This window comes from Sander lucioperca, chromosome 8 (assembly GCF_008315115.2).
Source record: "Sander lucioperca isolate FBNREF2018 chromosome 8, SLUC_FBN_1.2, whole genome shotgun sequence".
NCBI classification, from domain to species: domain Eukaryota; kingdom Metazoa; phylum Chordata; class Actinopteri; order Perciformes; family Percidae; genus Sander; species Sander lucioperca.
This window is the reverse complement of record NC_050180.1, coordinates 10709771-10731408: the sequence shown is the minus strand read 5'-3', so window position 1 is coordinate 10731408 and position 21638 is coordinate 10709771. Positions and strand designations below refer to the sequence as shown.

Here is a 21638-nt window from a genome sequence, read left to right as displayed (position 1 = left end):
TTGGAGGGTGAATTATTTGGTAGTGTCGTTTATTCATGGACACTACTTGTAGATCATAACTTCTTAATAACTCTAAAGCATTGGTGACATGTAATACGATGTTGGGTATTACATGTCATACATGTAAACACGCCCCAGGTTTTATAAATACCATACCAGTTTGCGAATTGCATTTGTCCATCCTCAGCTGCCGTAATTACTATGGTGATTGCAAACAATTGCTTGTTGCCTTGGTAACGCCGTGGTCGACAAACCTTTGACACCCATTCCGCTGACTGTTGGAAGCGGGGTTTTTATAACTAAAATGGAAAGAATATAAAGTTGTGAGCTTTATTGTTTGGCATTTGATAACCTTTATAAGGTAAGGACACGTTAGTCTGTTAGACCAGCAATGTTTAGTTTCTATTGAATTTTTAATCTGTTTAAGCTGTCAGCTTTCTAACCTTACTCCCTGTGTTAGCTAACGTTATAGCTAACGTTATGGTCTTTATTTACGTTTATTCCAAAACGCTCTCTCAACGTGGTTTTATTTAGCTATGGTTTAGCTAGATACTTCTTGGGGTGAGACTGTAACGTTAATAAATGTGTCAACTGTACGAAATAACAAATCCTAGAAACCATGGTAACTTTCCTGTAACGTTATTTAATACTTTGTAAATGTTAGATGTCTTCTGTCATTTTCCAGGCATGTTAGCTGAGTCTCTGGGTCCTGGCCCCTTGGCCTCAGGAGCAAAATGGAAGCCCTCTGGGAAGAATATCAAAGTAACTAAAGTTTGGATAGAAACAGCTTCTTGTCATAATGTACAACTTGTGGTCAACTTTTCCTTTGTAACATAGCTGCATTTGGTCTCATTGAACCAGTGTGTTCAATTTGATCAGTTACTATATTCCTCCCTGTCCAAGAATAAGCAAAATGGCCCATGATCCACAGCAGTCTATGCCTAATGTATTATAGTATGTATTATTATATTGACTTTCTTCTCTACCTATGTATATATCCCTACAAGAAAAACAACCAGGAAGTCCTTAATTAAATGTATCACGGTTAACATAAGTCTACATTGTGTGTCCTAAACATTGACTGTAAAAAAAACCTAAAACAGTTACAGCAGTTACACATTATCTGGTTTCTACTGGTGGACACTGCACTAAAGTAAAATTGACCTCATTTTATAAAAAAAAAAGTTGTTCTGACATAGTGAAACGTGCAAAAAACATTTTGATTATGAATGATTCCATCCTTTTTTACTGGTCTTTCCCACAATATAATTTTAGCACAACATTTTTAAGACTGAATTACATAACTCACTGCTGGTTTTTCTGATATAGCTATCAGTATAGCTATTAAAACTCTGAAAAAAACATCACACGCTAAATGTTCTCCTGCAACACCCCACCCGGCAGGATCCAGGGATTCACCAGAGGCAACGGGGTGGAAAGTACCGGCGACAAGCTTCCAGCCAAAGAAGCTGCCTCTTGGGGTTGGAATTGAAGCCAGAGCTGGTCTGGGAGGACTGGGACCTGGGAGGAGAGTTCACTGAGACATTAGTGTTAAAGAATATCCATAGCAAGCTGCAGAAGCTGCACATCAGGTCTTACAAACACACATAGACACATACATATGCATACAAACATAAGCTCAAATATTCACACACACACACACACACACACACACACACACACACACACATACACACACACACACACACACACACACACACACACACACACACAACATATGGGTTATTGTTTACCTAACCACTAATGCAATGTAAATTTGCTGAGTATCCACAGGTTATACTATCCTATCTTTGTCCCCTCACAGGCCTCCACTGTCCAAGTTTTTCACCTTGATTCCCCAGATAATTGTTCTCAGCCCGGGGACTTCGTTCTCCATGCCAATCAGCTTTAGACCACTACAGAGGGTAACACATTACAAACTTATACATAATTTCATCTATTATATCTTATCAGTATTTTGGAAAGTATTGTGTTCCAGGGCTTTTTAGTGTGGGCTGAATTCAAACTTCTAGACAAATACGTTTGTCAAATACTGTAAGTCAAAAAATATAATTAGTGTGAGGGAGATGAGACCATTACAACAAAAGGAACTGAGATCGTTCTAGACCACTATTATTTTTTATGATTCTGTACTCTTTGTTGAGCAGAAAAAGCATATATGGCATTAAAAAGATTAAAGATTATTATTCATATAATAGAGGTGTAACATGACCTGCTCCTCGTGTTTCATGTCTTCTATCTGTGTTGGTGTGTCTGTTTGTCTGTCGGGACAGTGTGAGTATGAAGACAGCATTGAGTTTCAAACTAAAGATGGCAGCTTCCAAGTATGCCTCCGTGCCACCATTCCCTGTCATGCCCTGGAGGTGCCTGACTCTGTGCTACTGCCACTTTGTGCTGTTCAAAACTCCTCACATTCTACTTTCCTGTTGAAAAATGTCAGGTACATAGGAGTGTGTGTTTAGACTAATGCAGAAAAGTGGGCGGGATAAATAACTTGGGAAGAAAGAAAGCAGAATGCTTTGTATGAATATTTTTAAAGTGTGTTTGTGTGTTCATGTTCTTACTTTTGTGTTTGTGCTTCTCTTCTTCCCACAGTAAGCTTCAGACATGCTTCCAGTGGGAGTGCGCAGCACCGTTCCAACTAAGCCCTGAGCAAGGCCTGTTGAAGCCTGGCCAGGAGTGTCACATCACTGTGCTCTTCCAACCGCAAGAGGCGCTGGTGTACCAGCAACAGGCCAACTGCAAGTTTGGAGAAGAAGGGGACAAGGCAGAGAGCTGCTGCACTGTGCTGCTGCAGGGACTAGGTACTTTAACTATAAGCTGAGACAGGACAAGATGAGATTAATAGATCCAGACAGATTTTGGATACAGTAGTTAAATAGATTTGAAAGGTTACCAATTAAACTGACCAGCTTTGACAACATAGACTGACTCATAAATCAGTACCATAGACTGTGATCAGTACCTAGACAATACAGTTTGGGGCACAATTTGTGATCCAAATGTAAACAGCTGGTGTTGGTCTACTACCAGAATCACATTATAAAACTTTCTCTCAGCTTGATTGCTGGTTTTGTTACATCAGTAATATTAGTAAAATTGAAAAAAGTACACCACAAAAACACAAAATGCTAATTTTTAATGTAGAACTCCACTCCTTATTTATGTTTGTGAACAATATATGATTAAAAAAAAATGACTGATCTCACAGTAAAGCAAAAATATTTAAGCCACTGGTTTTACCCAGCTGTTCTCCAGTCTGACTGTGTATAACTATGCAAATTTGAGCAAAGACACATGTTCCATATTTGCTTTATTTGCAACTATACTGATGTGCATCTGTATTATTGATTGAACCATGTGGCAAGGGGGTATATAGTTATCCTCAGAATACTGTTTAAAAGGAGGTGAGGAACCAATACTCTCACTCTCCTCTTTTCTTGCCTCTGCTTTTCTTTTCAGCCAAATACCCATGTCTTCAGCTGAGAAATTCAGGTACCAAGGATGAAAAAAAACAGTGTGGTAAAGAGCTGCACTTTGGCTCTGTGGCAGTCGGGCAAAGTTTGCAGAAACACTTTTACATCTTTAACCCCTCCCCTGTGAGTAGTACACAAAGATACACAAATGTACACTCTCAATTACCTTCCCTCTGATCTCTCTTGTCACCTCTCTCCTCTAGGTAACTGCGTCTTTCTCTCTTTCACAACTGTCCAGTGGGGCGCCTTTGTTGGGGTCAGAGTTCAGCTGTGATGTGCCCAGGGGTAAGGTGGCGCCTGGAGGATCACTACAGGCTACAGTCACCTATACTCCTGCTGTGGTGGATAGTGTCTCTGTTGAGTACTTATCTCTAAAATGTAGAGGAGCGCTCAATGAAACTCTGATCAAACTCACAGGAAACTGTGTAGGTAGGGGCACACGGAAAGGCACACACATACACAATCTATATTAAAAAAAAACATACCCCACTAGCATTATTCTCCAACTTGTTTTAAATGAAAAAGGAAGGTAATCTACAATTGGATACATGTATACAAAAATTATGTTTTTTTGGAACTAGGTCCCAACGTTTCCTTGTCCTCCTCTGTGGTGGACTTTGGCTGTGTTGAGGAAGGAGGAGCAGTCGTACAGACAGTGGAGCTGGTTAATTCTTCGCCTGTTGAGGCTCTCTACCAATGGGTCCTTGATTGTAGTGGGAACAGTGTGTTCAGCATCCAGCCAGCAAGTGGCACTCTATGCCCACATAGCCATACCACACTGAAGGCAGTCTATAGGCCCACGCAGCCTATTGCACATCACAGGAGAGTGGCATGTCTCATACTGCACAGGGTAGGAGTCAATATGCAGTATACACACCATTATAGCACACACACACACACACACACGCACTCACGCACGCACGCACATGCACACACACACACACACACACACACACACACACACACACACACACACACACACACACACACACACCATCACCATCAAGACTATTTATTCTACTTACCTAGATATGTCTTATCTCCCCTGTAGGACCCCATGTTCCTTGACCTGATTGGTACCTGTCACTCAGAGCTCCAGCAACCAGCCATACTGAAACCTGAGCACTTGGTTCTTTACAAGCTCCACTGGTATCGCAGACAGGACCTGGCAGACACTCCCAGTGACATTCAGCAGGATAATAATGTACACTTGGACCAACAGGGAGCGCTCTGCCCAGTGGAGGAGGCAAATTGCAGATTTGTCTAGATTTTAAATATCTTATCAGAAAACATTAAATCACGCATGGACACTTGATGTAACCAGTAGAAGGCACAGTATAGGTTTTGGTGTTGTCTCTCTGACTTTTTCTCTGTCCTTTTCTAGCAGTCACACCAGAGACCAGACAGTGCTGGTGTTGTGTGCAGAAATCCCATGGAGGAATATTACCAATCCTGCTTGGGGTGCATGGATCCCCTCTCTTCCAGCTCTTCTTTATCGTCTCTACATGTGTCTGTGATGCCCAGTGAGCTACTGTTTAATCACAAAATTTCCTCCATTTTGTCTACTTCATCCACTTCCTCTCAGCCTGTCTCCATCACCAACCACACCAGGGAGAAACTCAGGTATCCATGCTTGCACTGGATTGTGACTTCTCACTATGGCACATGTGTTTGATTTTTCTAAAATAAAACTAGAATATCTGTTTTTCTTGCTCAATCTGGTTTTACTATTGCATGTGATTCTGCTCCAGCCTGGTGTGGACTGCTGCCCAAGACTCTCCGTTCACTGTCTCTCCTCCATTATGTGAGCTGGCTCCACTGAAGTCCACCTCATTCAGGGTGACCTATGACCCTAAGCAGCTCAATACTTTGCACGGAGCGCAACTCGAATGCTTTGCATTCTATAAGGTAATAATGATCTACAGTAAAAATTCCTTCACATCAAGTGATTGTGCTTTTCTTTTTGTCTCAAAAATCATGTCCATTCAAAATGTGTCTCCAATCTCTGTTGACAATAAAAGAAAAATAATTTTTGCTGCCACTCTATTCTCTTCCTTCTCTGGATGCTGCAGGACAATCAAGACCTAGAGGAGCGAGTGCTGTTTCCACCCTGGTGTGTGACTGTCAGAGTCATAGGCCACTCCTTTCAGCCAGGCAAAGAGCATTTCATCCCAAGCTGCTCTCTGAAGCCCCCTCGAGTGGTGAGACACAAGCATGAGAAAGAACACGAATGTTACAGCATATCTTACTCTTTCTCTCATTTATGTATAGTTTTGTCACTCTCTGGTAACTGTAATATTCTGTTCTCTCAAGGTCTTTCCAGCGCTTAGTGTTCTTTCCCATCAGACAGTGCTCCTCCAGAATTGTGGAGACCTGCCTCTCACTTTCTGTCTGGACCACAGTTTAAACCCTGCCTTGGCAGAATCTGTGTTTGTTGTGCCGAGCTGTGGTCTGATCCAGCCTGGGAGTCACCAAATCCTCATGCTCAGAACAACTCCCACAGAAGACAGTCCTAAACAGGGGTTCAGTTTACACCTTCGGCTCAATGCAGCTAAACACACAAAGGTACTATATACACGACACAGGAACACGGAGGACAAAAGCAGCAACACTCCCCACACTGTGCTTGCAGGTTATTTTATCTGTGCAAATGTCTCTGTGTCCTTTAGGAGCTGGCAGTTGTCAGTGTTGTGGAACATATTTGTATGTCTCTGGAAGGAGACAACAGCTTATATTTCCAGCCAACAGCCGTGGGCTCACGAACGCAGCGTTCCCACCACATCAGAAACCTCAGCCGCCTACCTCTACGGTTGGTTGCCATAATGGTTGTTATTCCAGTGCTGTACTTGGGACATTTTTCCATGTATTGTTTGTAGTCTGGACTTTTCCCAGCATCATTAATCTTGTCTACAGCTGGCTTTTTGTGATTGTCCTTTATGATAGATTCCAATGGAGCATTCCAGAGTCCGAGCAGGAGCTTATCTCTGTTGAACCAGATGCTGGTGAACTGCATCCCAATGAGAGCTCGGTGAGAGGCTGAAAGAATCATAAATAAATTTAATGCAAGCAGATATTGTGCAAGTGGTTTAAAACAAATATGAAGCATAGTGTAAGTTCTGGCAGGTCACGGAGTCAAGCTTGGCTATTAGCTCAGCTCATAGAGTTCCTACGCCAGCACACCAGCTGATGGCTCAGCTGATTCCCTCTTTTGATTGGATTTCCAAATAGCACGCTCTTTTTAAACTGCTTTTCCCAGCCTACCTTGCTGCATCTCTGCTAGCGCTTGCAACCCACCTCCACCCCAGCTCCTCCTTTTAAATTCATGTTGTCTGACTTAATCAATGTCATGTCTCTGTCATTGATGCTGCTCTGTTCTGTACCCTATGGGGATCCTGCACTGCTGCTGTCCCTGCCTCATGCTTTCCACGTATGCACGTGGAAGTGCGGGGAGGCCCCAGAACAGAGCCATACCGCCAAATACAAATTGCAGATGAATGACTCAACTTAGCAACTGACTTTATTTACCGTTTTTAACTTTTTGTTTGTGACTGGTTGATGTTACAGGTTCAGATATGGTCCTTTAGCCCACTGGCAGAAAAAACATACACACTCAAACCCACTCTCACCTTCTGGCCGATCCAAACTCCTGGATGTAACAAGTCACACCTTACCCTTAATGTGGTGGGGATGGGTGCGAAAGGCTCCATAGAGGTGAGGCTGTCTTTGTCTTGTTTGATTTTATGTGTGTGTGCATGAGTGTATGCATGTGTGCATGTACTGGAACTATATGTCAATTTTCAAGAAAATTTCAAATGAGTGTCACACTCATCTTTTGGAGCATGAATTACTTTTGAAATGAACCAAGCAAAGCAGCGTGTGCATGTTTGTTTACTCCCCAGGCAGAGAAAGCAGTTCTGGATGTTGGGGAAACTCTGGTCGGAAGCTATCGGTCAATTCAGGTTCCTCTGGTGAACAACAGCCCCTGTCCTGTCTCCTTTTGTCTCTCTGTACAGCAGATACTTCTGGATGAGGAACTTACTTATGACCCCAAGAGTGAGCCAAATGGTATTCTCTTTTGTGAGGTCCTTACTGTCCTTTGCTTACTGCATTTACATGATATTGATCAGCTCTCAGCAGAGTAGACTTTAGCATGGGCAGTTGTCAGTAAGGCAAATGAAAAGTCATCACTGCTGACTACAAGTGATACAGATATAGTTTAACCAGTGTTAAACATCAGCTGTGTCCTGTTTGGCCATTTAGCCCTACAGCTGGACTGTGACAGGGGAACCATCGCCTCACACGCCACAATGCTGCTCCGATCCACTGTCAGGCCACACAGACGAGCCCAGTACCTGTGGACCATAAGCTACCAGATGCTGAATGCCAGTGGTAGATAGAAAACTCAGACAATACAAACCTGAATATATTCTGCCTTTTCGTTTTCCATTACTTGATACTTACTGCTCTCTCGCTTTCTCTATCTATCTGTCTCTCTCCCTAGGGTTTGTGTCATCCCCTCCCCAAACAGTGTGTGAAGTGCGAGCTAAGGGTGTGTTTCCCACCCTCCAGGTGATTGATGTGTGGGGTGGTGGCAGTGTGGGCAGCCTCAGCAAGGTGCATCTATGGAAACTCTTCTCACTGGACAGTCTCAATGAGCACATGCTGTCCAACCCCTCCCCTGCAGAACTCACTTACAGAACCCCTACCAGGCACAGGTTAGGGGCAGAATATATGAATACTCAATTAAACATTGTATATTAAAAAAAAAAAAAATACAGATCATGATAGATTCATGTTTGGGAGTTGTAAAGGTTTTGAATGTCATCATTATTTTGTTTCATTCCATATTTACTATCATAATTTGATTGTTTATTTATTACAAAAAAGAATGAAATAATACTTAAATGATATTTTTTTCAATAGATATTCTGTATTTACATTGTCAGGATGTGATGTGTGCATGACCATGTTTGCTCTTCCTGCCTCTAGTCTGAGCAGTTCTCCTTCCGTCTTCACCAAAGTCCTGTTGGATTTTAACTTCAGTGCCGCTCCCCTGACTTCAGAGCCCTCAACTTTTGTGTTGATGTTTCACAACCCTGGCTCCATCCCTGTAGACTGGTAAGTAAAAAGCAGACTGTAGAGATTTTGTCAAAAATTGCTCAATGTATGTATACAGTGCAGAATAACAGACCAGACGTTGTATACAGCTAATCATTTTCCATTTTACTGATAATGAAAATACAGGTTTTACTCTTAGAAATTGAGCTTGATAGGGACAATTTGAATATACTTGTGTTTCTTCTAATCTTTAAATCTTTGATTTACTGATTTTTGGGCTTCTCTTCAATATTAGGGCATTCTTGTTTCCAGAGGACCAACAGATAGAATTGGAGTACTGGGCCGAGACCGGAGAGTTTAGCAGCGCTGAACTGCACCGAATGAAGGTCAGGCATGTCTTTTCTTTATATACATTTAAATATGACTATGTGATTAAAATGTTCTGAGATTCTCACATTTCAAAATGTAACTTTTTTTTGGATAGATACAGACACAAAGCATACATATCTTCATCTCGTTGACAGGTTCAAGACAACCATCTGTTCAGCATTTCTCCCCGTTCTGGAACCTTGCTCCCTGGCCAGCAGAGAACAATACACTTCACCTACAGGTCAGAGATTATTGCAAAAGATACAACAGCACAGAATGATAAATCAGTCAATTTAATAATAATGGCAGGGATGAGAGTTGTCTAAAAATCAGTTTACACAAATAACATGTTCCCAAAATAATCTCAATTTTGTCCTTCACAGCCATAACTTTGCTGGGACAGATCGGTTTCCTGTTGTGTTTAAACTTTCTTATGGCAGAGAGATCTTGGTGAGGCAAAGCTGCATATCAATTTACACAAAGCCCATATTTCTTCAAGTCTAACAACACAAAAACAAAATTAGCTTTCTATACTGGTAGAATCAAATTTTCAAATTCCACAGTTCTTTCACTTCAGTAGTGCTATTCCTGTATTATCCCATTTATTTTCTGTAGGGCCTGAGAAATGCAGTAATCTAATATATCACTAAAGTTGGTGAACTCTTTATAATTGTTAGATCATTTATTTTAACTTGATGTGTATGTGTTGTGGTTCTGTGTGCAGCTGAACTTTCAGGGGGTGACGGTGGAGAGAGACAGACCCTATCTCCACTTTGCCTCCAAGCGACATGTCTTCACTTCTGTAACTATTGGGAACTGTTCTCCTCTGAGGCAGGTGTGTGTTTAAATTCTCCAACATAAAGCCTATTAGGATCGGCCTATTCACAGTGAGCTGAAATGTACCGCAATCTAGTTGATAGCATAATATTTCAACTCATATTCACTGAAACAGCTTCCACAGATTTCTCCTGTTATTAAACTTACAGCACTAGATTCCATCAGAAACCTCAACATAGATGTGATCCACTAAGCAGCAACAATCTGAAATCAAACATCTTTTATTTTTTTTATTTTTATTTTTTTCATATGTAGATAAAGTGATAAATACAGTATCCATAATAACTGTTTGGAGATCCATTATTTTCCATTGTTTGACCGGAATGTGTTCCTCTCTATTAAAAATACGTGTATTAATGCTGTTAACATTACAACCTGAGCTTCTCTGAAAGGCTAGACAAAACCCAGGTGACTTGGCATTTGTCCTGCAGATGTATGAACTGAATAATGGCGGTGCAGTGCCAGTCCGTTATGAGGTGGACATGGCTGTGTTGTCACAGCTGCAGGTGGACAACTTTAACCATCCATTGCTGTGCTGCCTCAATCCAGAGGGAGTGGTCCTACCTGGGAAGACGGCCATACTGGAATGGATCTTCTCTCCATTAGAGGCTAAAGTGTACCACGTAAGGATCGAGCCATACACTGCCTACCTTCTGCTGCCCTCTTACCACAGTCCCCTCAATCCTTTCATACAAGTGGTTTGGGGAGCTTTTATTGTAGGCAACATGTTTCTCTCCATTGTACATGTTTTGTCTATAGCATTATAATCAACTTCATAGCAATTTAAAAATCAAGCTGGAACAGAAATGTAATGAAACAGCCACAGAAGTTGGTTTACTTAGATACACAGATAAACAATTTAATGATTTTTTTATTCATTAAATTATTTAGAATGGCACCTACCGTATCATTTACACCATTAGCATTACCTACATGTCCAATCTCTGTGATTTTGAGTCCATTTTTGTGTATCACCAGATGGATATTCCTATCCACATCCAGGATGGGGACTCTACGCTGGTGAGATTTGAGGGATGTGGGTTAAATTCTCCTACACTGGGCTCCACAACCCCATTTGGCTGCAGTCATACTAAGGCATCTGAAGCCTGTGTCCAGAGGCTGCCCTTCCCGGGACAGGTGAGAGCACTTCTTGTCTTTTCAAATTATTCTTTTAACTTGAATTTATTCTGCTGAATACCAACAGTCTATTCCTTATACGTTTTCTTGTATTTGTGTCGTTGAACATTTGAGGCTCTATGTATTCATCTCAATGTGTGTGTGTGTGTGTGTGTGTGTGTGTGTGTGTGTGTGTGTGTGTGTGTGTGTGTGTGTGTGTGTGTGTGTAGGTGCTATTTCTGTCTGAGGACAGTGTCTGTCTTGGCGACATCCCTGTGTGCTCACGATCTTCAAGAATCCTCTTCTTGACCAATGTGTCCCACACAGACACTGTCCATTATACATGGGACCAGCAGAGCAATCAGCAGGTACAGGAAGGGTTACAGGTAGCCTGTAAATTACATTTTAAGTATGTGGGTAAATTTTCGCATTCTGAGGAAGAAACAAGCAGATCCTCCCTCTTTGTGCCGGACTGTCTGTCATAGACTGCAGAGTTATTCGTAGGTTGTATATCAGGGATTCTTCCCAAGTTATTTTGGAAAGACTGACATAACAGTTCTCTGTTATCTGTGTGCCCCATGACATCTCAATCCAGGCTTTGAGGTGAAAGTGTTAAAATATCACTGCTGACCAGGTTTGCATGTGTGTCTGTGTGTTGTGTCAGGTGGTGCAGATCCATCCAGATCAAGGTAGTCTGTGTCCAGGGGAGAGTGCCCTTTGTGCCCTTACCTTTACCTCTACTGACTACCCCACTGCTTATCAGCTAGATATCGTCTGTCAGGTAACACAGCAGATTTAGAGCTGCATTAGCTGCCTAGAGGTTTCTGCTTTTTTTGAGCCTAGTGAATTTAAGTCCAACATTTAATGAATTGGTCCACTCCCCACTCCCCTCCCCTCCTCTCCTCTCCTCTCCTCTCCTCTCCTCTCCTCTCCTCTCCTCTCCTCTCCTCTCCAGGTTATTCAGGAAGCGGCACTGACTCGTTATCATGATGCTTTACAGCGCTGGAAGGAAGAGAAAGCGAGACAGCAAGATGAATTCACTATAACAGACAAAGACCTTACACAAAGTCAAGAAGTTCTGATAGATAAGGTCCTCCCTCAAATTCACAGTCATATATTTGACAGTGATGTAACAGTCTTCTTCACCAAATTCACCCTTTGTCTTGTTACAGGAACCTGTAGCAGCTCCAGTAAGAAAAGGGCCACCACTCAGGAAATACAAGGTGGTACTCATTTGTTTGCCTGTCTTGCGAATAAATATTATTATCATCAAATACATTTTTAAAGCCTGGCTTCATTTTGACTGCCCCTTTATGTCTCACTTTCTCTCCCCTCTAGACTCTTCCTCCTATCTGTGCCAGTGCTAATTGTGAAGCAGTGGGCACTATATGTACCAAGCTAACAAGAGCTGAGCGGCGGGCGCAGCGAGAGACAGCAAAAGCATGGAGGTGCCCTGAACCCCCCCAACCTGCTCTGCTGCATCTGTGGGTTACAGCACACTCCCACTGCATTCTGGAATACCCCCCACACTTCCCTAACCAGTCCAATGAGCACTATAGGTAAAGCATTCTCATACTATTTACAACCTCTGAACTTTGATACACACCTTTTATGTAAGAATGTCCTTTATACTTAGGTTTGTACAAAAACGTATTTACGACTTATTTTAGATTTAGAAAATATGTTGTGACTCCTGTGAAGCATCCAAAAAATCCTGATCTCCATTCTATATGTAGTAGCAGAAACATTTGCATCTGTGCTGTCTTCCTAATATGCCCCAGCTCAGTCAAGCCCCAGCAACCTGAAGCATCTTCTTCAAGCACATCCCTCCCTGCTGGGCTGCCTCCACCGACACACGGCCCTGATAGAGACATCACCATGCATGTACTCACCTCTCTGCTCAGGTAACAGTTACACAGACACCCAGAAATTGTTTGATATTAGATGGAATTTTAGCATACGTGTTTATGGAGATCATGTGTGCCCTCTCCCTCTCTTCTTTTCCAGTGGCATACTAGATGATCCAGCCTTCACCCAGTCTCTGATTACTTTGGCATCTAAGCCCATCACCTACCAGCTTCGGAAAACTAGTCCCTCCTCACTTCCATCCTTCCTCCCTCCCCCTTCCTGTCCTACTATACCTTCTCACCCTACACACCAACGTCAGGTTCTGTTGAGTGGGACAGTGGGACAGAAAGAACAGCACAACACAGTGGACAGCGAGGGGACTGCGGGATGTTGGAGAAACAGGCGCCCGACGCAAAACACACCACACACTGAGCATGTGCCTGCTGACATGAGTGAAGATGTTTTGCTCAACACGCTCCAGAACCTGATGATAGAAGCTGTCAGAGGGGAGCTTGTCCTTACAGCGCATCCCCGCACTGTTATCCTGCCACCTTTTTCAACCAGGTATAGACAGACAGACACACACACACACACACACACACACACACACATACACTTACGTTAGCTCTGGCAGTGTTACCTCTCTCCTCTATTTGTCGCACATGTCAGATATAACCAAATGGCTAACATATTGTGAGTTCCATAAGATCCAGGAGGACGTCCAAAGCCATGGCCGAGGAGGAGGAAGTAGATCTGAGAAACAGAAAGGAATCAGCAGGGACATAAGTCTCTCCATCTACCCATCGTCCCATCGTCCACCATCCATTCCTCTTTTCAATGTTCACTTTGCCCTAGTCTATATCCTTGACGTTCCACTTCCGGGATTGCTCCGTTGTCGCTGGATTTCACTCATTTAGGCCAGGTATCCGTTGCCTTGGGCTTCCTTTGTGTTGGCATTCTAAACTCCGGTTGATTTATGAGGACTATGGTCAACCTTTTCTCAGATCTCTGCAGGGTAAATCCAGACAGCTAGCTAGACTATCTGTCCAATCTGAGTTTTCTGTTGCACGACCAAAACAAGTTCCTTCCAAGCCTATTTTGCAGCGGCACCCCAGCTTTTCTCCGGTGCTTAGCACCGCCCAAGACGATTGTGATTGGCTTAAAGAAATGCCAATAAACCAGAGCACGTTTTCCTCCCACCCCCGAATGCTATGTGGACTAGCCAGACCCTCCTCCAGCGTGCTTTGGAGGAGGGTCTGGCAAAGCGAGACTAACTTTGCCCTGACACCTCTGTAGCTTCCTCTATCTCACTCGGTGCCATCCATCATTTTCTCTCCACCCCAACTGCTTTTTTCATGTGTCTCTCTTTCCTAGTCTGTACAACCTCCTTCCTCACAGACTCCTCCATAAACATTGTTATTTTAGTTGTATGAAAATGCTATGGGTATTGCATGTGTGTGTCATTTTGAAAGACTGTTAAATGACATTTAGATGCATGTAAAACTGACAAGTACAGAGAGACAAGGTCCAATCATTTTGTACGCTTGAGGATGTGCTTGAGGATGCAAGGGGACAACAGTATATAAATATTGTGTCTTCATTCCCCAGTTGTACTGCACACAACATTTACAGATCATTTGGTTTTACTTTTTGCAAATCAGGTTTAGAACTGTTTCTTGTTTTTTTAATCTTAGGCCTTGATTCAATTTTCCACGGTGTTGCTTTTTCTGTTTCTCTGTCTGATCAAATTAATAGCAGTCAATAACAGTTAAGGTAATTGTACAGTACAGGGATATCTTCATAGCTGTCATTAATTGACTGTTAAGTGTAAATCTTTCACTGTGAAATTAATTCGTGCATTTTCTGGATACAGTACATGACATCAAGTGTTCTCGTTTATGGTTTTGATGAAGCAACCGCCAGTCTAAAGGATAATACGGATAAAAGGCAATTTATGGTATATCAAATAAAAGCATATTTAATGTTACACATTTGTACATCTCATGTATATTTCATTTTGAACATCTCAAACATATTGGCCAGTAAATGAGGTCACATTCCCTTCCCCAAAGAAAATCCGGAACCAATGGCACAACAGGGCAAAGGTCAAAGCAACAACACTGTGACACTTAATATTTACACATATTTTCTATTTAAATGTATCACATAAATAGTCCCGATCATGTAAAAATGTAGTCAGTATGCCAGTAGCTATTACTGTATTAAAAAAATGTTGCTCCCTGAAATCAGTGGCAAAGTCAGTGTAACAACATCATAAGGTGCAAATATCACATATATAGTCACACAAATGGCCAGGGACGTACTAGGGACAGCTGCTAAGACGACCAATCTTTAGCAGCTGCATTTCCAAACCAGTTTGATTTAATTCTTCAACTTTTTAAAAAAAGATTTCTTGTAACACTATCCATTTACTCTTTTTTTGTACCTTCCATGCTCAAAACAAGGCAGGTTGCTTCATAAAATGACAAAAAACAAACAAAGGGAACATGGGAACAAACAAAAATATTATTTTTATTTATTTTACAGTAACTTCAGTTAAATTATGCCTATGTTACTTGGCACTTATGTGCCTGCTGAATGTTTTATTCTGCCTTATTTCCGGACATAAGTATCCTTATCCTAGGATATGTGATATGTAGGATATGTGCTGAATCTGAATATCACAGACAAAAAGTATTTACATTTTCTGCCACGCCTTGTATCTTCTTCATATAGTGTATAGTGTGCATCACTCAGCTGAATGTCCATGCAGCTCATCGGACTATTGCTTGATTTGTACAGCAACATAACCGGATCAACCAATAAAGCTCACAGAAGAATATTTGGTTGGGCGACTAAGATCAGTGATTGAACTTGAAGATGGTGGGAAAGATCTTGTTGTGAAGATATTGGACCTGTTGCTCCTCAGTTATCAGCTTCTCAAATTCAAAGTAAGGGATCTGGAAGAGAAAAGCAGCAGGGATCTTGTTGTGCATTTTATTGACAGCCATCTTTCCCTTCCAAATCATGCCTTGATGAGTAAAGCTGTCAATGTGTCAATTTTAATGGCAATGGCAATTTTATTTATAAAAACACCTGTCATGCTTTACAGTAACTGACAAAATAGTAAAATATAAGCATAAACATTAGAACACAACATCAACACAACAAGATTTTGATGTTTCTTAGGCCTTCTGCACAGTGCCTGCATGCCGTGAGCGTGGTGTTTCTGTTGCGTGTCAGTTGCGTGGCGTTTTCTATGTCTTTGCACACCAGAAACGTGTCTGACGCGGTGCTGCTGCTGCTAGCCTTGTCTGTGCACATATATGTTTCCCATTGATAAAATGAAATAATAGCGTGTTCTTCAACTTTAATTTGTCAATATTTTTTTGATTACAGCAAAGACAACGTTGGCAGTATTGACGACAAAATAGGCTACAGAATATTTTGATCTGTATTGAGAGGTGCAACATTTGAAAATCGATAATTATTTATTATTATTTTTTTAAATTACATTTATATCTGCATTTATGTCAAAACCTAGAGACTTTCAAACATCAAAATGTCATTTATTACTAAGTATCTGTGTCAAAATGACATATAAACATCTTTTCGTATTCTATTTTGCCTGGAAACACTTCCAACACGCTTGCGTGTCGCGTGAAAAATAGGCGTCGGTCCTATTTCTAGCATGTACGCGTTTTCAGCATGGCTCGAGCCTCGCCTGAGACGTGCATGTCACACAGGCAGTGTGTAAGCTCTAACCTGTTAACATGGGAGCCTAAATAAAAACGGACACGCCACGCAGCTGACACGCTCACGCCACGCAGGCAGTGTGCAGGAGGCCTTATAGTGGAGCCTACTTCAACAAATTGGATACCAAGTAAACTTCAGTTTGCCAAAACACAGCTTTAAATTAGCCAAGCGGTGGTACCTACAGTAAATGCAATAACCTAGTTTGTCAAGCATACCTGCACCACCACATAGCCCATGCTGCGAAGGTGTCTCCTTTTAGTGGCTTCCTTCCCCAGCAGGTGCTGTGTGTTGCTACAGAAACGGTTCTGATCATCCAAACACAGTGCCATCCTAAACATGAACAAGACATAAAGGCAAAGTTGAAATTATCAGTTAAGAAAAGGCACAAATGTCATGCAGCTTACTTGCAACTCTAAACAGGCCAGGCTTTGTTCACTTTTATTTGGTTCAAAATGTATGAAGATTGGTGTTTCAATCGGACAACACCACTGCAGAATGTGGTTCTTAACTTCTGTAAGTGTGATCCCTCTGTGACAGAGGCAGAACATATCCCTTCTCATCCAGGCATATTTCCACATCTGGATAGAAAAATGAAACAAAACAACATGGTATCCCTGAGTACTGCAGTTTAGGTTAGCCACTGACACGTTTGATTATTTTTTTAATTAAAAATGGATAAACTGCAACTGGTTCAGTAATCACATACAATTTACATTTCCCCATTTCAATCATATAGTTGTGTATATCCCTATAGTTATTGCTTACCTATTGTGTATCCACAGTGAGTAAAGATTCTGGTGGAGTAAAACTTTCCCCCCAGCAGCTCTGTGAGTGGCCCTTTGACCTGTTTGTAGAGGAGACTCTCCACAGGTGTCTCAAAGGCCTGGTCCGCAGAGGAAAACTTCTTCACATGGAGGAAGAAGGGCAGTCTGGGACCCTGATGAGGAGGACATCAAGGACAATTCATTGCGGTTATTTATTATCCGACTCAATTCTTAATTTTTCATCTGGCACTCAGAGCACTATTATTGTACCAGTATAATAGTCCCACATGCACTATTTCAACTTTAAAGGTCCCATGGCATGAAAATGTCACTTTACGAGGTTTTTTAACATTAATGTGAGTTCCCCCAGCCTGCCTATGGTCCCCCAGTGGCTAGAAATGGCGATAGGTGTAAACCGAGCCCTGGGTATCCTGCTCTGCCTTTGAGAAAATGAAAGCTCAGATGGGCCAATCTGGAATCTTCCCTTTATGACGTCATAAGGGGAAAGGTTACCTCCCCTTTTTCTGCTTTGCCCGCCCAGAGAATTTGGCTCGCCCATGAGAAAGAGAGAGACATCATGGCTTGAAAACATGCGAAGCATGGTAGTTGGTCAAGTCCACACCCCCACCCTCCACCTTGCCCCCCCTCTCTCCTCCTCAATAGCATTTAAAGCTACAGACACAGAAATGGCACATCCTAAGGAAAGCTCATTGTGGGACTGGCTCTAGTGGCTGTAATTCTGCACCAAGGCTGAATTTCTGGAAAGAGACTTCAGATACAGTATTAGGGGACCACTAAGGTCTATATAAAAGAGACTTCAGATACAGTATTAGGGGACCACTAAGGCCTATATAAAAGAGACTTCAGATACAGTATTAGGGGACCACTAAGGTCTATATAAAAGAGACTTCAGATACAGTATTAGGGGACCACTAAGGCCTATATAAAAGAGACTTCAGATACAGTATTAGAGGACCACTAAGGCCTATATAAAAGATACTTCAGATACAGTATTAGAGGACCACTAAGGCCTATATAAAAGCATCCAAAAAGCAGCATGTCATAGGACCTTTAAAAACCACAAAACTGCACTCTAATGAGGTGGAGAGATGGAGCTGTGTCAGTTGTCCCAGTGCATTCTTCTCCAATGGCTCCCCCTGTGCTGTAGGACAGACAAGGACCACGTACACATCCCACATCACACACATATGACATACACTGACATGTTGTATAGGCTGTGCTGTGGATGCAATACTTAACTTTAACTTTTATTTATTTATATAGCACCTTTCATGCAAGCATGCATCCCAAAGTGCTTCACAGAACAAAATTACAAAATCACAAAATACACAAAATTAAAACACAGGTGAGGGAAAAAAAGCAAGACTAAAACTTACAAAAATAAGAACATACAATGTTAAAACCAGCAGAATAAAATGAACACCAGGGTTAAAAGAAATGATTTAACTAACAATTATTAACACATGTAAAAGAAAATGCATAACATGACTAAATGACAAATCAAAAGCCAGATTAAAAATATAAGCCTTTAGTTTTATTTTAAATATGCAGAGAAAGCTTGCCATTCTAATATCCAAAGGCAGTGATTTCCACAGTTAGGGACGTAAAAACAGGATGCACTTTCCCCGGTACTTTTATGTGACACGTAAGGAACATTTAAAAGAAAAGCAGTGGAGGACCTGTAACAATCTGTTTGGCTATCTGAAGGGTGGTGTGCCTTTCAGCATAGCATACGAAGTTCTCTGCCACAGCCTCAAAGATTGACTCGGCACCTCATTTGCAGACAGTACTCCATGACGGTGCTGATCACCTCCGGATCACACTTTCCCAGCCTCCCTGACACACGGCAAATGGACTTAAGGATTAACTTCAAATAGCACATGGCATGAGGAATACGTCTATTTCGACTAAAGGCCACATTTCCCCTAAGCACAATAAACCACACCTGGTAAGTCTTTCTCCATAGCAGCCAGGAGCTGCTCCTCATGCTGTCCCAGGATCATCAGTGCAGAGAGCACCTTAATAACTTCATCATCACTAAAAGCTTTGAAGACCCGAGATGCTCTGTGACTCAGCCTCAGCACCAGGGAAATGGCCTGTGAAACAAATATGTTCAAAAACATCCAAGTGGAATCTCATTCTGCACCGCAAATCAAAGAGGAGTTGTGAAGTGGCTGCTCTACCTGTCTCTGCTGTAACTTTACCAGGGACTGCAGTATATCACTGACTTGACTGGCTTTTAGCTGATGGACCAGCCTCTGTGTGTGTCCGTGCAAAGTGTGCAGCACGAGTTTCGGCCGCTGGCTGGCAGGATCGTGACACAAAGCCAGCAGGGAGAAGACTGTGGCAGCCTCGCTGGGAGAGATACCATCCTCTTCTACAGCATCACCTACAGAGTCCAGGACCTCTGTCACCATGGCTGACTGGCGGCCTTCCAGGGTGTATGCCACCTCGCCCAGGTGGCACAGCTGTGCCACCCCAATGTCCTTGTTGCAGAGGAGCTCCAGGCACTCATTAATCAGCCTGAGGACTAGAGGGCTATGGGCGTCCAGGCCAAACTCAACACATGCTCCAAGTAAAGTGGCCAGTCCCTCTGCCCTGCCATTGCCGGGGGAAGCCTGCCAGCCTGGAGCACAGCTCAGAGATCACCTCCCCTTCAGTCAGAGACTGGATGTTGACTAGTGCAGCCGTGTTGCTCTGTGGTTTGGTGTATGGTGAGAGGTGTGGAGCAATTCTTACAGCTGTTTTAGGTTGCGTCTGCACGAAATCCACATTAGAGCATCTGCCCACTGGACTGCAAAGATTTGGACCTCGATTTAGAGGAAAACAAGCAGAGGTGTTCTGACAGGCCGCTCTGACAGACAATGAGAAACAGGCGATGGACTTCATTGTTGTCTCAGTGATGTAACAGCCCCTTTCTGTCTCAGAACACCGTAAAGACAAGAACAGTCACTGTCAGTGCATTTACATGCTTTCATAAACAGTGCTTCACTCAACAGATTCCAAGAAAGCAGTTACACAAGATAACTGTCAACTTCAAAGAATGCAATTTACATGGTTTTAGGCTACACTTAGAATGAAACTTAAATAAAATATATGCGTTAAAGACGACTTACCTTCCGTGAGACAGGAGTACCATAGAGGTGCCACAACATATTATAAAACTCGCCTTCAGCGTTTGGTAATGGGTTGTGTAAGAGTACATGTGTTTACATGTGCTGCCACTCTGTGGTCAAACAGTGTACCGCAGGCCGGCTGCATATACTCACCTGCATTATGGTTGATCGCACACACACACACACACACACACACACACACACACACACACATACCAGCACCATACCAGCACGGTGGTCAAAAGATACCTGTGGGTTTCACAGTCTCAAATAAGCCACCAGTCTGCAGTTCTATATGTCAATAAGTTGTCAATACATGGATTCTGTCAATATTTTCTTTTTTGCCCAAAAGGCATGATATCCATCAGAGTTTTTTCCTTATGTATTAAGTGCCCTGAAGGAGGATAAAAACCTGCCATAAGGATTTTTTTTAACAATATGGCAACACAATAGTTCTTCTTACGCAACAATTGCTACAATTTGATCAATAAAGAATTATAAAAGAATTACCTTGATGATGAACACTGATAAAGCCATTAGTTACAACTTACAAACCCTTTATAATTGGTGGCTCATCAGAAAATGGCTCCATGATCTTTTATCCCCAAAAGCTACACTTCAAATAGTCCTTCAAACCCCACCAGAAGCCAGAACAAAATACGCAGAGCCAGGCATGTGTCATGATTATTTATTTGTGAACGAATTAGTAATCTGCAAAACCTACAGTATCATTAGGCAATCACATTTATGACATTTCTCTCTGACCTTTCAACTCTTTGTATACAGCTGTGTTGCTCTTGAAAGCTGTTTCAGCAAAGCTACTTTTGACTCTGACTTTATCTTCTCCCTCCTGCTGGCGGTGTCCATCAACAGCTTTTAACAATTCCCACAAGATGGTGCTATATACAAACAAACTGACTTGCCTCTAGTTCACATTGCCTCAAGTCACAGCTGAGCTTAATTTTGCCCATATTTTACGGGGGAACAAGCCATTAGTGGGTATGTTACAGTAACAGCAGAGAGCCTGTATTAAACATGTGTAGCCTCTCCCAGTCACATAGTACAGAGCACCATCATGGTTTCTCAGATGCCGGAAATAGAGTTCGTTATCATTCATCAAAAAATGACAACTTTTTATTCAGTGATACATAGCGTTTGCTCTGATATGCACTGTTTTTATTTAGCATAGTTGCAGAACATGTTTGTGTTGGGTGTTTTTTTTTTCTCTCTGGTTAATTATTGAGCTTGTGCTTGTT

The 21638-nt window shown here is 42.1% G+C and overlaps 2 protein-coding genes and 1 long non-coding RNA gene across 6 annotated transcripts; 1 reads left to right on the top strand and 2 right to left on the bottom strand.

The window, feature by feature from the left end:
- Positions 1 to 207: 207 nt before the first annotated feature.
- Positions 208 to 13558, top strand: cfap65 (cilia and flagella associated protein 65). Of its 4 annotated transcripts, none has more exons than XM_031281786.2 (35): positions 208 to 361; positions 686 to 762; positions 1405 to 1592; positions 1826 to 1925; positions 2295 to 2461; positions 2617 to 2825; positions 3484 to 3620; positions 3701 to 3926; positions 4079 to 4347; positions 4549 to 4743; positions 4882 to 5120; positions 5249 to 5405; positions 5570 to 5698; positions 5811 to 6062; positions 6167 to 6306; positions 6441 to 6525; positions 7062 to 7208; positions 7397 to 7550; positions 7758 to 7886; positions 7999 to 8212; positions 8487 to 8615; positions 8851 to 8941; positions 9080 to 9165; positions 9308 to 9374; positions 9649 to 9759; positions 10193 to 10384; positions 10740 to 10898; positions 11108 to 11245; positions 11542 to 11658; positions 11833 to 11967; positions 12050 to 12100; positions 12216 to 12436; positions 12650 to 12781; positions 12885 to 13289; positions 13433 to 13558. In XM_031281786.2, the coding sequence occupies exons 2-35, from the start codon at positions 688 to 690 to the stop codon at positions 13509 to 13511; spliced, it is 5325 nt and encodes a 1774-aa protein (XP_031137646.1). In that variant the 5' UTR covers positions 208 to 361; positions 686 to 687; the 3' UTR covers positions 13512 to 13558. The 4 variants fall into 4 exon arrangements, with proteins under 4 accessions (XP_031137646.1, XP_035860503.1, XP_031137645.1 ...); XM_036004610.1 differs by having other exon boundaries at positions 7397 to 7562; positions 12216 to 12425; positions 12648 to 12781; XM_031281785.2 differs by having other exon boundaries at positions 7397 to 7562; positions 12659 to 12781.
- Positions 13559 to 15168: 1610 nt separating this feature from the next.
- Positions 15169 to 16824, bottom strand: LOC116037795. Its single transcript, XR_004101949.2, has 2 exons — positions 16697 to 16824; positions 15169 to 15685 (listed from the first exon to the last, which is right to left on the bottom strand). It is a non-coding gene; the product is annotated as an uncharacterized LOC116037795 (long non-coding RNA).
- Positions 16825 to 18955: 2131 nt separating this feature from the next.
- LOC116037794 (FAST kinase domain-containing protein 3, mitochondrial-like) lies at positions 18956 to 20021 on the bottom strand. The gene is made up of 3 exons (XM_031281824.1): positions 19471 to 20021; positions 19212 to 19362; positions 18956 to 19102 (listed from the first exon to the last, which is right to left on the bottom strand). The coding sequence occupies exons 1-3, from the start codon at positions 19681 to 19683 to the stop codon at positions 19020 to 19022; spliced, it is 447 nt and encodes a 148-aa protein (XP_031137684.1). The 5' UTR covers positions 19684 to 20021; the 3' UTR covers positions 18956 to 19019.
- Between the last annotated feature and the right edge of the window lie 1617 nt (positions 20022 to 21638).